We start from the raw sequence: 15,273 nt of genomic DNA, 5'->3' as shown, positions 1-15,273 counted from the left end.
CAGCCTGCCCCTGACCAGCCACTTGCAGTAGCTGTACATTCATGTGAGGTGGTAGAGCACAGCGCTCTGCTCCGCTGATCATCCTCCCCTAAGAGGAATCACTTGCAGGACCTCGGAGCCAGCTAAAGCGCATTCAAGGAGGTAAGTATCCTGACACAACAGCAGAGAATCTCGCCTTTAGTCAGGCTTTTTCATTGCATGAAAGGGCCTAACATTAAAATTAAAATCCTGCTCAACTCTGAAGCCTGTCTTCGATCTATTTAATTGATTCCTATCCAAAGCTTGTTAATGTGTTGCAGCAAGATATCATCTACACCAATGGGCAATTAACACATCTGGGGAAATTAATTGGGTGTTAATTGCAGGAGATTAATTGTGGCAGATCCTAGTTTGTGCTTTGTCATGTTCCATTTAAATGTAAATTGCTATTGCCAGTCGGAATTCAGACTACTACAACGTGTGTGTGCGCGTTATACAAAAACATCTTTACACAATTAATGATTTTCTGCATGTTACAAGGCGTGAAAATTCTGCAGTGGTAATTCTGCCGCGACCACAGGAAAAAGGAGTCTCAGGGTTGTATGTGATATCATGTGTGTACTGACAATAAGTTAGAAATCTGTCAGCCATTATTTTTGTAGTCGGTCCTTTGGGATTGAGGGTGACTTGCTTTTACTTCATTTTTGTGAATTATGGGTGAATGATGATGCCAATGTTCCCAATGCATAAAATCCAGATTCCCAATGTTATTTAGAATTTTACTCCTTCCACTTGAACAGTCATGTACTGAGGATTCCTGAATGTCAAGAAAGTTTTATGCATATTCTTAATTTTTTTTTTCCTTTGCCTGTCTGGAAATTTCTATCCACAAAATAACTAATTTTAAATAATAGGCTGCGTGATTCCTTCCATTATAAATGATAATCTGTTGTTTTTCATTGCAAATTCTAGGAAATTGTAGAAAGGAAGTTATTCCCCCCACAATGCACCAAAATCTGAAGTCCAGACTCATTTATTAGATTTCAAATTGATCACAAATTTAATGATGATAACAATACAACATTTATTTAGAAGGTTTTGCTATTGGGATTCCCAATAACCTGCCACCCATTACCTGATGGTTTAATTCAACAGAACAGAGCTTAAAAAATGGATGATTAAACAAAATGCAGAAATCCCTTACCATTGCAATCTGATCTGCCAGTTTGTCCAACTGAGAAGCTCTGTGAAGCTTAAAAAATAACAATGTTGGAAAATTTACTATACAGAAATTGCAACTATAACTTTTTTTAAAATAGATTGTTAAGACTAAGAAAATAACTTAAAAGAATTAACAACTCAATTTATAGTGTATACTGATGCTCAAACTCTTATGGTTAATATGTAGGATCAATTGGAACTTTTCCCCAAGATGCATTATTGTCAGTTCTTTCAATCACAAGGCCTTGAAAGTTTCATGTGACTTATTCGCAACCAGATTCTGAAAGAACTTTTATGTTGTCAACACTTGTGCTTCTGGGATGACTAATATTGACCATGATTTGGAGGTCCATGGTGCATGAAAGCTATAGTTCGAGATGTGCATTAGGTATCAACAAGTAGCGTATGTAATGATAATGACTAGGTGATAGGGGCTAATTAGATTGGGTAGTTTTATTCATGATTGGTCTATAGCCTTAAACTTTAGTTAAATATGAAGGATGTATAATGAAATCCATCAATTTACCGCATTATTATTGAGATACCTTCATAAATTTCTAAGCAGTTTTGAACAGGCACATTATTAAATCAAAAAAAATTCCTGGAGGATCAGAGATCAAGGAATATCCGTGGAGCAAATTGATGGGCATTATTTAAGGTCAAGATGGAGCAATATAAAACAATGGATACATTGTGCCAGGTTAGAAAATGAGAAGGAAGGAATGGTGTGTAATAGTTTATGTTATATTTTATATTGTATATAGATATGTTTTAAAGGAGATAAATTGTGGGTTTATTTTTTAAAGTATAGGTCACAAACACACACAAACACTTCAAAATACAGATCTCATTAAAAATGTCAGAGCTCTGCTCAAGCCAGACAGTCTTCGCAAAAACTTTGAAGAATGCCTATAGAGACTTCACAAATAGGTGTTAATTGGACATGCTGTGGAGTAATGGATTATTGTTTTGGAAAGCAACAGATGAATGGACTCAGAAGATTGGGTCCGGTGCCACAGTCTGTCTGAACGCAGTTTGCTGTTCCAAGAGGGCCATATGGTTTTCTCTGAGAGAGAGGGGGAAGAGGGAGGGGAGAGGATTCAGATTTACAGTTCAGCAGCAGCAGCTGAGAATGGAACAGGACAAGCTGACAAGCTTGTAGAAAAACCCCATTTTGAAGATAAGTTGTGAGTTCTTAGTTCAGCCTGTTCAAAGCCCTTGTGGTCCATACAAGAGGAGAGGACTGGCTGCATAATGTTTCACTTGAAATAAAGGAAACAGAAAAGGAACTCTGCAGTGACCTGAAAGTTTCTTCAGCAAGACAATGATGTGGCTGATTACAAGGGATCAGTTTGTGTTAACCGAACAACAAATATCTCTCTGAAAACCAACAAGAACCTTCCTGAGAGGTAACTATTCACCTTTCAAGCACCAAAGCCTGGTAAAGATTCATAAATGTTAAATTTTGTGCACAATACAAGAATTGCCTGATACCAGTGAACTTGGAGGAGTGAGAAGTGAGATTGGACTGTAACTTTTCTGAACTTACACACACATTACATACATGTGTGTTTAGAATTAGAAAGGGGCTAAGTTAACAGTAATAAGTTAGAGTTTGATCCTGTTTCCATGTTTAAAGATAATTAAAAGTTATTTTTTGTTTAAGTAACCATTTGTCTTAGTGAATTTCTATTGCTGCTGGGTTTTGGGATCCTCTGGGGCCCGTCACAGGTGGGTAATGATTTTTGCACCAGATTCTAATACATGTAACTTTTGTGTCTCCATTTTATTAAAATCATGGAGCCACATTAGACTTTGCTAGTGTTCACAAAGCTCTTATAATGGTCAATAAACAGTCTCAATTGGAGAAAAGCAAATTGTCCAGATGAATCATACTGTCTAGTTTGAATTATCTATTATAGAAGTCCAAAAATCAGGATGCCAGAAATCTGGACTACCCCACAATCCAAAGTTTTCAAAAACTCCAAACTTTTAAAATTTAGTGGTCTTTTGTATGAATGCGTACATGTGTAAGCACCACAGATGCACATCAGCGATAAGCGACCACTCTTGATGACTTTATGCTTTAAAATTGCTAACTTTGATAAATTAAACATGCTGTATTTGCTAATATATACTTGTTCATCTCTCCTTTATTCTTCCTTAAATTTGAATTTTAAAAGCACTGCCCAAAAATCCATAAAATTTGAACTGACCCAGTCCCCAAACAGTCGGGATTTTCGGACTCTAATTGTTAAAAAAACTAAACTGAAAGTGTAATTTATAGTTATTGTTTAAAATAAAAAGATCTTGCATTTACTTTCATGACAAGTGTGTGTGAAGGGCAAACAGGGATAACTTCACAAAGAATTTTGGACTGACTCAAAATTATTTTTTGCTTAGTATTATTTTACCTGTAGTAAGCTTTGCACAACATCTTCTGCTTTTGAAGTGTCTTCTATTTTGAAAAAGTAATCCTTTGGACCCTAGTTAAAATGTAGATAAAATTACTTAAATTAACAAAGTTCAAATTTATTTTCAGAGTACATACAGTACACGACATCACATACAAATCTGAGTTTCTTTTTCCTACGGGCGAGGCAGAATTACCACCTATTGGTAGTGCAATAAAACTCTACTCAATGTACACATGTAACCAAGTAAACAAATGTAAAAAAAAATGACTGTACAATACAGAGAGAGAGAAAAAATCAATAAAGTGCACAAGTAAGTGTCCTTAAATGAGTCCCTGATTGAGTTTGTTGTTGAGGTGTCTGATGGTGGAGGGGTAGCAGTTGTTCCTGAACCAGGTGGTGCAAGTCTTGTGGCACCTCTACCTCTTTCCTGATGGTAGCAGTGAGAACAGAGCATCTCGAGTGATGTGGATGCTTTATGATTGCTGCTCCTCTCTGACAGCAGTGTTCCCTTTAGATATTCTCAATGATGGGAAGGGTTTTGCCTGTGATGTCCTTGGCTGTGTCCATTACCTTTTGCAGGACTTTCACTCAGGGATACTGGTGTCCCCATACCAGACCATGATGAGACGGTCAGCACACTTTCCACCTCACATCTGTAGAAATTTGCCAGGGTTTCCGATTTCTTGCCAAACCTCCACAAAATTACATTGAATAAATTTTCAGACTTTTCCTCTATATTTTACTGGGTACAAATTGCCAGTCCAATGTCAAACTTTTGCCTTTTCCCCTCCGAAGAGGTTTTGACCTGATGAGCGGTAATTGCCCAAAAAAAGTTTTCCTCTTTCTTAAAAAGGACATATGATTATGAAAAACAATAAACCTTTGGTTGAATTAATTATGGGAGATAATTCCATCCAACAATGAATGCTTCATCCAAAAACAAAAAAGACTAATAAAACTACTTTGTTAACTCTCTTCAAGCAAAGACTTCTAAAGTGAAAATATCAAGGAATCAAACACAAATACAAAGCATCATTTCTGCAAACAGGCCTCCACCATCTTGCATAAACTAACAATTTAATTATTCATAATCATTCCACTTTAAAGACCTTCAACAAATAAACAATGCTGCTTTTAGAAATCTTGTTGCTGATTGGGACAAATAGGCTTTAAATATAGATTCACTGATGATCCCTTGTGGATGAATAGTATCTTTGGGCATCACAAATCCAACCAGACTATTAGTGGTTGATCTGGTTCTGTTCCACCAATCTTTAAGAAACAAGTCTTTAAGAGCCTTGACAGAAACAGTCTTTTATTGGGCAATATTATACAATTTCAATCTTTAACCAATTTTCCTTTTACTCATATGAAACTAAAGTTCTGGATCAGTAGTTTCTGCATGCTTTGACTTTTCTGAAAAATGTCACAAAAAGCTCAGTCTGTAGTGTTTCTGACCTAATCGCAGTCCACATCAATCTAATCCTTCCCAATCTCACTACTCATAACTCTCCCTACATGTGTTAAACAGCCTGTTAGAGGAGCCAAAGGTGTTTTTAAACTAAAATCCTGATGGGAGTACCTATGCTTGGCAGTGGCCACAAGAGGTTGCAGCCTCTGGGAGCAGCGAACCAGCACAAGGCACCAGAAAAGGGAGACCACACCCCCGCTGAGATGGAAGAGCAGAGGAGATGACCCTACAGGACAACGATGGACTCAGCAGCTATACAGGGGCTGAGAGCAATGCAGTTGGAGGACTCCCAGATGCTACGGACTACTGGAGACTGGTTCATGAGAACAAGAAGGGCTCACGAAGGGCCTCAGGTGCTGAAGGCTTCCTGATCGTGTCAGAGGTTTAGATGTGGAGTTCGGATTGTTGATGGAGCACTGGAAGCAAAACCATGAACACAGAGCAACTCCAAAGGAACTCTGCTTCTCCGTTTCTCATACAGTAAGGAGTGCCGGGCGACACTTTGTCCGTCTTACGGCAAACAGAAGGGAATTTTGTGTAATATTACATATTTTATACTATTACATGAAATAAAGGAATCTTGAAAATACAATGCAGTTACTTGATGACTATTCCCACAGCATCTTTCAAACCTGAAACGTCCATCACCAAAAGGACAAGAGCAGCAGGTGCAGGGAAATCTCACCACCTGCAGGCTTTGCTTCAATTTGTACAGAATACGGATTTGGAAATGTCACCAGTCTTTCACTATCTCCGCTTCAAAATCCTGGAACAGACGACAAAGCAGCACCGAGAAAGACCGCAGCACTTTAAAGTGATTCAGCATCACCTTCTCAAGTATCGATAGGGACAGGCAATAGAGCTGGCCTCATCAGTGACATCCAAGATTCGATAAATGAAAAAAAGTACATTTTAAACTGTTTTTCTTATAGAAAGTCTTATCCAAAATTAGATAAGTCTGAAGAATTTAGATTCTAAATTCTGCATGTCTAAAGAATTCACTTTGAATTGGAAATAAATTGAAAAGGAGTAACACCACTGTCTGCATTCTTAGAAATATACATGATCAACAGATGGAAAACATTATGCAAATTACACCCAAGCAAACAGAAAAGTCACACATATAAAAATTCTCCTTTGGGATATTTTATTAACAATGCAATAAAATGTAGTTTATTGACTTTATGAAGCTCAACCATCCTAACATTTTTGTTAGAATCAATTTGCTCTTTCACAAGATTAAATATGGTACATGCATACACAGAATTTAATGGCTAATTAATGTTTATAATTAAGGAAAATAAAAGGAACTATCAACCTACTCTTTCAATTTTATATGGAGCCACCACACTTTGTTCTTTGATTAAACAGATCTAAAAGAGAATAAAACACAATTAATATTGCTTTAAAGTACTGAAGTTCAGATTTTAAACTTGTCTCATTCAACTGTGACTCAATATTTTCCCTTAATGTTTGCAGGTCAGTGTATTTCTGATCAGTGAGAATATATGCAAGGTGTTTATATTCAGTGTACTGAAGTATCCCAACAAAGTTTTCTCTTCCCAGTATTTGTAATCTCTTCCAGCTCTAGATATTACCATATTTCTGCTCCTTTAATTCAGGTCTGTTGCTCATCTACTTTCATTGTTTCACCACTGGTGGCTGTGCTTTCACTTGACAAAGCCTGAGCTTTGGATTCCCTCTCACTTGAGTTGAAGACATTTTCCTTCCAAATATATGTTTCTTGGATTCATTTTCAAAAAGTTCCATGTTGATGCTTTGGAAATCAGTCTGTCTGGGAATGAAATCTTCTTGCAGTGAAATCTAATTCCACCACTCAAGCTCTTAAGTAGCAGCACAAGACAAGAGAAGCTTGATATGTCAGCATTCTTATTCCAACAATCCAGAAAATCAGATGATCTCTAGTAATTTCCTGCCATTACCTGTAACTTTTCACTTTTTGACCCAATGTTATAAACTGCTTTATAGAGTCCAATATTTCTTTTTCTGTTTTTGGTTCTAAAGAGATGACAAAGCAATAGGCCAAAGATGAATCTGTAATAAAGGATGAAAGAAAGAACAAGGAAAGTGAGAAATAACTGGAAAAAGTGGAAAGAGGAGTGACTGAGTAATAAAACATGAGAAGGGAAAGTTGAGCAAGCTGCATGTATGGACGAGGGAGAAACTTTGTACTGGAAGGAGAGAGGCATACTGCCAAGTCGTCGTGGACTTTTTCAATGAAGCACATGAGAAAAAGAGCCTGGCACTTAACAGCTGAAAAACAATAAACTCTTCAGTCACCAGTTCCACTGCACAAATCTGCCATGAAACAAAAGAGGTTCATAAAAAGGCAAGAAAAACTGGACTACTTCCCACGTAGCATGGTTAGCACAACATTATTACAGTGCCTGTTATTTTTTTCCAAAGTGAGTTTTTCCAAAGACGAAGTGAGAGGAAACTTCCAGGCAAACCTCAAAGCAAAACTCGAGGATGCAATCTGCCTCACGGACTCGTCCCCTGAAACCCTCTGGAATCAGCTGAAGACTGCCATACTGCAATCCACTGAAGAGGTACTGGGCTTCTCCTCCAGGAAAAGCAAAGACTGGTTCGACGAAAACAACCAGGAAATCCAGGAGCTGCTGGCAAAGAAGCGAGCTGCCCACCAGGCTCACCTTGCAAAGCCGTCCTGGCCAGAGAAGAAACGAGCCTTCCGTCGCGCATGCAGCTATCTTCAGCGCAAACTCCGGGAGATCCAAAATGAGTGATGGACTAGCCTCGCCAAACGAACCCAGCTCAGCGCGGACATTGGCAACTTCAGGGGTTTTTTCGAGGCTCTAAAGGCTGTGTATGGCCCCTCACCCCAAGTCCAAAGCCCGCTGCACAGCTCAGACGGCAAAGTCCTCCTCAGCGACAAGATCTCCATCCTCAACCGATGGTCAGAACACTTCCAATCTCTTTTCAGTGCCAACCGCTCAGTCCAAGAATCCGCCCTGCTCCAGCTCCCTTAACAGCCCTTAAGGCTAGAACTGGATGAGGTCCTCACCCGGGAAGAGACATATAAGGCAATTGAACAACTGAAAAGTGGCAAAGCAGCAGGTATAGATGGAATCCCCCCCAGAGATCTGGAAGGCTGGCGGCAAAACTCTGCATGCCAAACTGCATGAGTTTTTCAAGCTCTGCTGGGACCAAAGAAAGTTGCCTCAGGACCTTCGTGATGCCATCATCATCACCCTGTACAAAAACAAAGGCGAGAAATCAGACTGCTCAAACTACAGGGGAATCACGCTGCTCTCCATTGCAAGCAAAATCTTCGCTAGGATTCTCCTAAATAGAATAATACCTGGTGTCGCCCAAATGTTCTCCCAGAATCACAGCGTGGCTTTCGCGCAAACAGAGGAACTACTGACATGGTCTTTGCCCTCAGACAGCTCCAAGAAAAGTGCAGAGAACAAAACAAAGGACTCTACATTACCTTTGTTGACCTTACCAAAGCCTTCGACACCGTGAGTAGGAAAGGGCTTTGGCAAATACTAGAGCGCCTCGGATGCCCCCCAAAGTTCCAACTGCACGAAAACCAACAAGGTCGGGTCAGATATAGGAATAAGCTCTCTGAACCCTTCTCCATTAACAATGGCGTGAAGCAAGGCTGCGTTCTCGCACCAACAGTGCCTGTTAATCTGTGTTTGAATCCAGCACTGTATGTAAGGAGTTTGTACATTTTACTCATGACCTGCGTGAGTTTTCCCCAGGTCCTCCTGTTTCTTGACCTTCCAGCGATGGGTTTCAATAGCTAGTATCAGCTTTTGTCAGGTTGCAAATAAAAAATAAATAAAATTCTTAGAAGACTTTTCATAAACCAGACATTGATGATGAATTTCACCAATTCTGAGTGTCGACACAGCCTGTAGCCATCTTAAAAAAATGTTTGAAAGTCTTCCAAATGCACTGACAGAATAAGTGAGCCAATGTTGTCATCCTCTCCCAGGCTAACATCACCAGAAACGAAACCTTAATTACAGTTAATCGGTTCCAATGGGTAGGGCACATTGTTTGCATGCCAGATATGAGACTTTAGAGCAGACACTCAACTTGGAGCTCTGTTTACAAGATAGAGAGAGTTAATACAAGGATGTTTTCAAAGTCTCCTTGAAAAAAATGTCAGACCCTCAGGGCCTTTTGAGATTCCGTGGCCCATGAGCACTTAATGCTGAGTAGGAGCATCTGTTAGTTGCCCACTATAAACAGTGAAAAATACATATTATCTCAAACTACCTACTGCTTTGCTATCAAGCATCTTCTGTCCCAGATTTGGTAATCTGCAAGTTTCACATTGGTCTCAACCACCAGATTGGGGCCCAAATAATTGAAGAGGGAACAAGTTTTCCTTAACCCTGAAGCACGATCCAAGAATAGCAAGCACAAAAGAGAAATAAGAATGCAAGATTTGCAAGTTTCTTACCTGATGGCATGTAATGCAGATTCCACAAATTCTATTTCTGGAAAAGCACAATTTTATTACAAATAAACATACATTCACAACGAGTTATTGGACTTCAAATTAAAAGTTAAGATGTCTATGACTAAAGCTGAACATACTCTTCAAAAGGATTACTTGAGTTCTTATCTTCTATCTCTTCAATTCTGCTGCAGTCTCTGAAAGGGAACTAAAAATTTTCCAAGGTCAGTTTATACTGATCTCTAAAGTTATTAGAAAGAATAAGAATTCGAACACACAAACACAACAAATAACAACATATAGAAGATGTGCAATAGACTATTCATATCATAATAGAAATATTTCCACCCAATTTTAAAATTGCACAGAGATGTTATTTTACAAACTGTGGACAAACAGAGAAATCCATATAATAAAGCTGCCTATGAAAATGAATTAAGCAATGGTTTTCAAACTGAAGTTTGTATATTCTTGGGTCAAGATTAAGTTTTTAAGTGAGGATCCAATCATTTTCCAAACTTGAATTTCACGTTCCAGGATTAGCGAAAAGGATGGAAAAATATTTGTCAAAATTAATAAATATGGACCAGACTGGTTTTGTTAAAAAGAGAAAATTAGCATATAATTTGACAAGATTATTGTGTATAATACAATTGGCGCAAAAGAGAGGAGATTTACGTGCAGCATTGGTCTTAGATGCCGAAAAAGCATTTGACAGATTAGAATGGGAGTTTTTTTTTATTTAAGGTACTTGATAAATTTGGATTGGGACCAATATTTGCAAATTGGATTAAAACTTTATATAATGAACCAAAAGCTAAAGTTGTAACAAATGAACAAATATCCACGCCTTTTCATTTAACTAGATCTAGTAGACAAGGATGTCCATTATCTCCAGCTTTATTTATTTTAGCAACAGAACCATTGGCAGAATTGAGTCAGTCTGATTTTGAAATTAAAGATACAGAAAAATATATGATTAATTTGTTTGTAGATTATGCAATGATTTATTTGACAGTGTTACGAGCCCAAAGGACCCCAAAACCCAGCAGCAATAGACATTTACCAAGACAAGTAGTTACTTAAACAAAAATTGTTTTTAATTATCTTTAAACATGAAAACAGAATCAAACTTTAACTTATCTCTTTTAACTTAACTAACCTTAACGCCCTTCTAATTCTAAGCGCACGTGTATGTAATGTGTGTGTAAATTTAAGAAAAGTTCTTTGGTTCACAGTTCAAACTCACTTCTCATTCTTTCAAGTTCACTGGTTGCAGGCAATTCTGATGGTGTGCACAGAATTTAACATGTATAAAGTTCACCAGGCTTCTGTGCTTGAAAGGTAAATGTTTACCGCTCTGGAAGGTTCTTTGGAGATTTGCAGAGAGAGATTTGTTGTTCCAGGATTTACACAACTGAGGTACCACCATTAGTCACCTCAATGTCTTGCTGATGAAACTTGCCCCATCAAGGTTCTCCAGATGATAACCTTTTTCTTTCAGGCTACCACAGATTTCCTTTCTGTTCCACTTATTCAAAGAGAAACATCAGACAGATAGCACTTCCAGTCATCTGCCGCCCTGGAGCTTTCTGTTTCAGTTCCAACAAGCTTTTCCTGCTTGCTTCAGCTGCAACTGTTCAGTCTCTCAGTGTCACACACACACACACTGGCTGAGAGAACTTGTTTCATCTCTCTCTCTCTCTCTCTCCCCTCCTTCCCTCCCCAAATGCTAGAAAGCCCATCTGACTCTCTCACTTGCAAAACCAAAACTCCCATCTTCTCCAGCAAACAACAGGAGTTCGTCTTTTGCTCCCATCTGTTGACTTGGGTAAAGAAACTTCTCATTTACCTTTGAGTGAGTACTTTGCAGAAAGGTCAGAAGCCTTGTAAAAAGTTCAACACAGATGATCTGTCTCCAGTCAATTCATTTGATGACATCATTTCAATTATCATCTACTCGTGGAATGTGCAAGCATTCTCCATAGTTTCTATAAAGTTCACTGAATATGAATTCTTCAATATTTCAAATAAGATTGGTTTTAAAATGTGTGTATGTATGTAACCTACTCTAATTTTACCAATTATCTCCCAAATATATATTCCATTATAGACAGAACCAGAACATTCATTACAGAAATTATATTTGAAATTAAAAGAATATGGAATAGTATCTGGATATAAGGTAAATTGGGATAAAAGCCCCTTTCTAGTGGTGATTATTCTCAGTTTTGAAGAGATTCCCAATTTAAATGGCCATCGATTGGAATAAAATATTTAGGGATATGAATAGATAATAATTTAAGTAACATATGCAAGTTGAATTATACCCCTTTATAAGAAAATTGATGAAGATTTTTTAAAATGAATGGAATTACTAATAACATTATTGGGAACTGTTAATTGTATAAAAATGAACATATTTCCAAGAGTGCAACATCTTTTTCAAACATTGCCTATATTCCTTGTACAGATTTTTTTCAGGAATTAAATAAATATGTAATAAAATTCATTTGGAAGGGCAAGATGTCAAGAGTTTTGTTAGAAAAATTGACAAAGAAATATGAATTAGGAAGTCTGCAACTTCCAAATTAAAAAAATTATTATAAAGCAATACAAATGAGATTTCTCTCTTTTTTTTTTGAAGAGGGAGAGAAATCAGTATGGATTAAAATACAGATGGACAAGATAGGAGAGAAGATACCATAGATTTAATATATAAATGGGAAATGAGAATAATATCTGGAGATTGGGATACACCACATTTGAAGCATTTGATTAACTTATGGAATAAAGTCAATAATGAAATGGGATAAAGGAATTTTGCGGTAATTAAAATGCCTTTGATTCAAAATAGACATACCATTTACTTTGAATAATCAACTATTTAATATTTGGTTCTCTAAAGGAATAAGAAATATAGCAGATTGTTATGAAGGGAAAAATTTAGTGTAATTTGATCAATTAAAAAATAAATATAGGATACAATACAATATTTTATTCCCAAATAAAAGCATATTCATGGGATAAATTGGATCCAACAATGTTATAGCCTGAAAGAAGTGAAATAAAAACTTTGATTTGAAACAGATCTATTAATGGATATTTGTTATGTATATATTATTACAAAAGAGAACTTTGAAGCAGGGAATCCATAGATCCAATCAGAGATGGAAATGGATTTAAATGCAAGTATTGTGGATAAAATTGCAGAATTATGTTATGACAGTATGACAAATACAATAAATGTTAGATAGATTGGTTCAGTATAAATTTTTTTACATCCATCTTACTGCACAAAAATTAATTAAATTCAGATCTAAAAAAATGTTTTTGGTGTAGTCAAGAGATAGGTATTTTTTTGCATTCTACATGGTCATGTTCAAAATTGAGACCATTTTGGATAGAATTAGGAACTTTTCTAAAACAAGTTATGGGAATTTAACTTCCACAAGACCCAATGCTTTTCATATTGAGTAATATTTCAGTGATAAGACCAAAATTGAATTTGAATTTTTTGCAAAGGAATTTGTAAAAATTGCATTAGCAATTGCAAGAAATGTATAGCAGGGACAAGGAAATCAGATCCCATTTAGGAATGGGAAGAATGCATGCCAAAATATATAGTTGTATCTTCTTTGGCTTGGCTTCGCGGACGAAGATTTATGGAGGGGGTAAATGACCACGTCAGCTGCAGGCTCGTTTGTGGCTGACAAGTCCGATGCGGGACAGGCAGACACGGTTGCAGCGGTTGCAGGGGAAAATTGGTTGGTTGGGGTTGGGTGTTGGGTTTTTCCTCCTTTGTCTTTTGTCAGTGAGGTGGGCTCTGCGGTTTTCTTCAAAGGAGGTTGCTGCCCGCCGAACTGTGAGGCGCCAAGATGTACAGTTTGAGGCGATATCAGCCCACTGGCGGTGGTCAATGTGGCAGGCACCAAGAGATTTCTTTAGGCAGTCCTTGTACCTCTTCTTTGGTGCACCTCTGTCACGGTGGCCAGTGGAGAGCTCGCCATATAACACGATCTTGGGAAGGCGATGGTCCTCCATTCTGGAGACGTGACCCACCCAGCGCAGCTGGATCTTCAGCCGCGTGGACTCGATGCTGTTGGCCTCTGCCATCTCGAGTACTTCGATGTTAGGGATGAAGGCGCTCCAATGAATGTTGAGGACAATGCTGGTGGAAGCGTTCTAGGAGCCGTAGGTGATGCCGGTAGAGGACCCATGATTCAGAGCCGAACAGGAGTGTGGGTATGACAACGGCTCTGTATACGCTTATCTTTGTGAGGTTTTTCAGTTGGTTGTTTTTCCAGACTCTTTTGTGTAGTCTTCCAAAGGCGCTATTTGCCTTGGCGAGTCTGTTGTCTATCTCGTTGTCGATCCTTGCATCTGATGAAATGGTGCAGCCGAGATAGGTAAACTGGTTGACCGTTTTGAGTTTTGTGTGCCCGATGGAGATGTGGGGGGGCTGGTAGTCAAGGTGGGGAGCTGGCTGATGGAGGACCTCCGTTTTCTTCAGGCTGACTTCCAGGCCAAACATTTTGGCAGTTTGCGCAAAACAGGACGTCAAGCGCTGAAGAGCTGGCTCTGAATGGGCAACTAAAGCGGCATCGTCTGCAAAGAGTAGTTCACGGACAAGTTTCTCTTGTGTCTTGGTGTGAGCTTGATAAAATTACCATACATATAATTTAAGGAATAAATATGACACTTTTTTGAAAAATTGGTCCACATACTTTGTAGGTATTAACATAAAGAGCTTTCCCTGAGCCTTGTGAAACCTTGCTAACCCCTTGGGATAAATAAATGATGATGTTGAGAAGGCAAAGTTGCATGAATGGTGGTGATATTTTGCTAACTAGGTTTGCTTTTCTTTCTTTCTTATCTTTTCTGTACTCTCTATCTTTTTCTTTGTTCCTCTTGTTTTTTGGGAGGGTTTATTTTGGGGGGAGGGTGGGATTTATTGGGGTCTAATATGTAGCATGTATAATTGATTTGAAATATATGATTGTCATTTTCTGTATTTGGACATGAATATGTACAGAAATTTAAATAAAGTATTAAAAAAGCAGGATAAAGGAATACTTGGGGGGCAGTGATCACAATGTGATTGAGTTCAATCATATTTTAAAAGAAAGGATCTGTCAAAACTTCCATCACCTTTTTGTCTACATGCTCTCCCTACTATTTTTTCTGTTCTCTGCAATCTTACTCTTGTTTCCTCACTCACCTCTTTCTTGAAATAAAAGATGATCTCGACTTATTTACAGTAATGCCCAGACTAATAAAAAATGCAGTAAAAATACTGAAGTGCCGGAGGAACTCAGCTTGTCTTTTTGCATCTATAGGAGACAAAATTATAGTGCCGACATTTTGGCCCTGACCCCTTTCTCAGGGGAAAAAAAAAGCAGAAAAGGCAGAAACAGGGTACAGTATATCAGAAAGTCTCAGAGTTCAAACAATGGGGAGGAATCCAAACCAACAAAAGGTTCCAATTGGATATAAGGAACTAAGTAGAATTTATCATGTCTGTGTGAAAGGAGACAGGGAATGAAGAGATGACAGGGGAAGCAGGGGGTTGGGGGGGGGGCAGTTTTAACAAAAGCCAGAGAAGTCTATATTAATGCCATCCAGTTGGAGGGTCCCTAGTTGGAAGACGAGGTTATAGGTCGTCTCAGTCTGGCAGTATGAGTCCATGGACAGACATATCGGCAAGGGAATGGGATGGAGAAATGAAA

General features: G+C 38.2%; 1 protein-coding gene across 2 annotated transcripts in view; it reads right to left on the bottom strand.

Annotated features, from left to right (window-relative positions):
• nsmaf (neutral sphingomyelinase (N-SMase) activation associated factor) overlaps nucleotides 1–15,273 on the bottom strand; it is a 106,297-nt gene that overhangs the window by 80,851 nt on the left and 10,173 nt on the right. For both annotated transcript variants that reach the window (XM_069921432.1, XM_069921431.1), the window contains 5 exons: nucleotides 9,685–9,752; nucleotides 9,548–9,584; nucleotides 6,411–6,461; nucleotides 3,615–3,686; nucleotides 1,184–1,231 (listed from right to left, as the gene is read on the bottom strand). In XM_069921432.1, coding sequence (XP_069777533.1) covers nucleotides 1,184–1,231; nucleotides 3,615–3,686; nucleotides 6,411–6,461; nucleotides 9,548–9,584; nucleotides 9,685–9,752 — 276 coding nt within the window. The remainder of the gene's footprint in view (nucleotides 1–1,183; nucleotides 1,232–3,614; nucleotides 3,687–6,410; nucleotides 6,462–9,547; nucleotides 9,585–9,684; nucleotides 9,753–15,273) is intronic.

This window comes from Narcine bancroftii, chromosome 2 (genome assembly GCF_036971445.1).
Source record: "Narcine bancroftii isolate sNarBan1 chromosome 2, sNarBan1.hap1, whole genome shotgun sequence".
Lineage (NCBI taxonomy): Eukaryota > Metazoa > Chordata > Chondrichthyes > Torpediniformes > Narcinidae > Narcine > Narcine bancroftii.
This window is presented reverse-complemented; position numbering and strand designations above follow the sequence as displayed.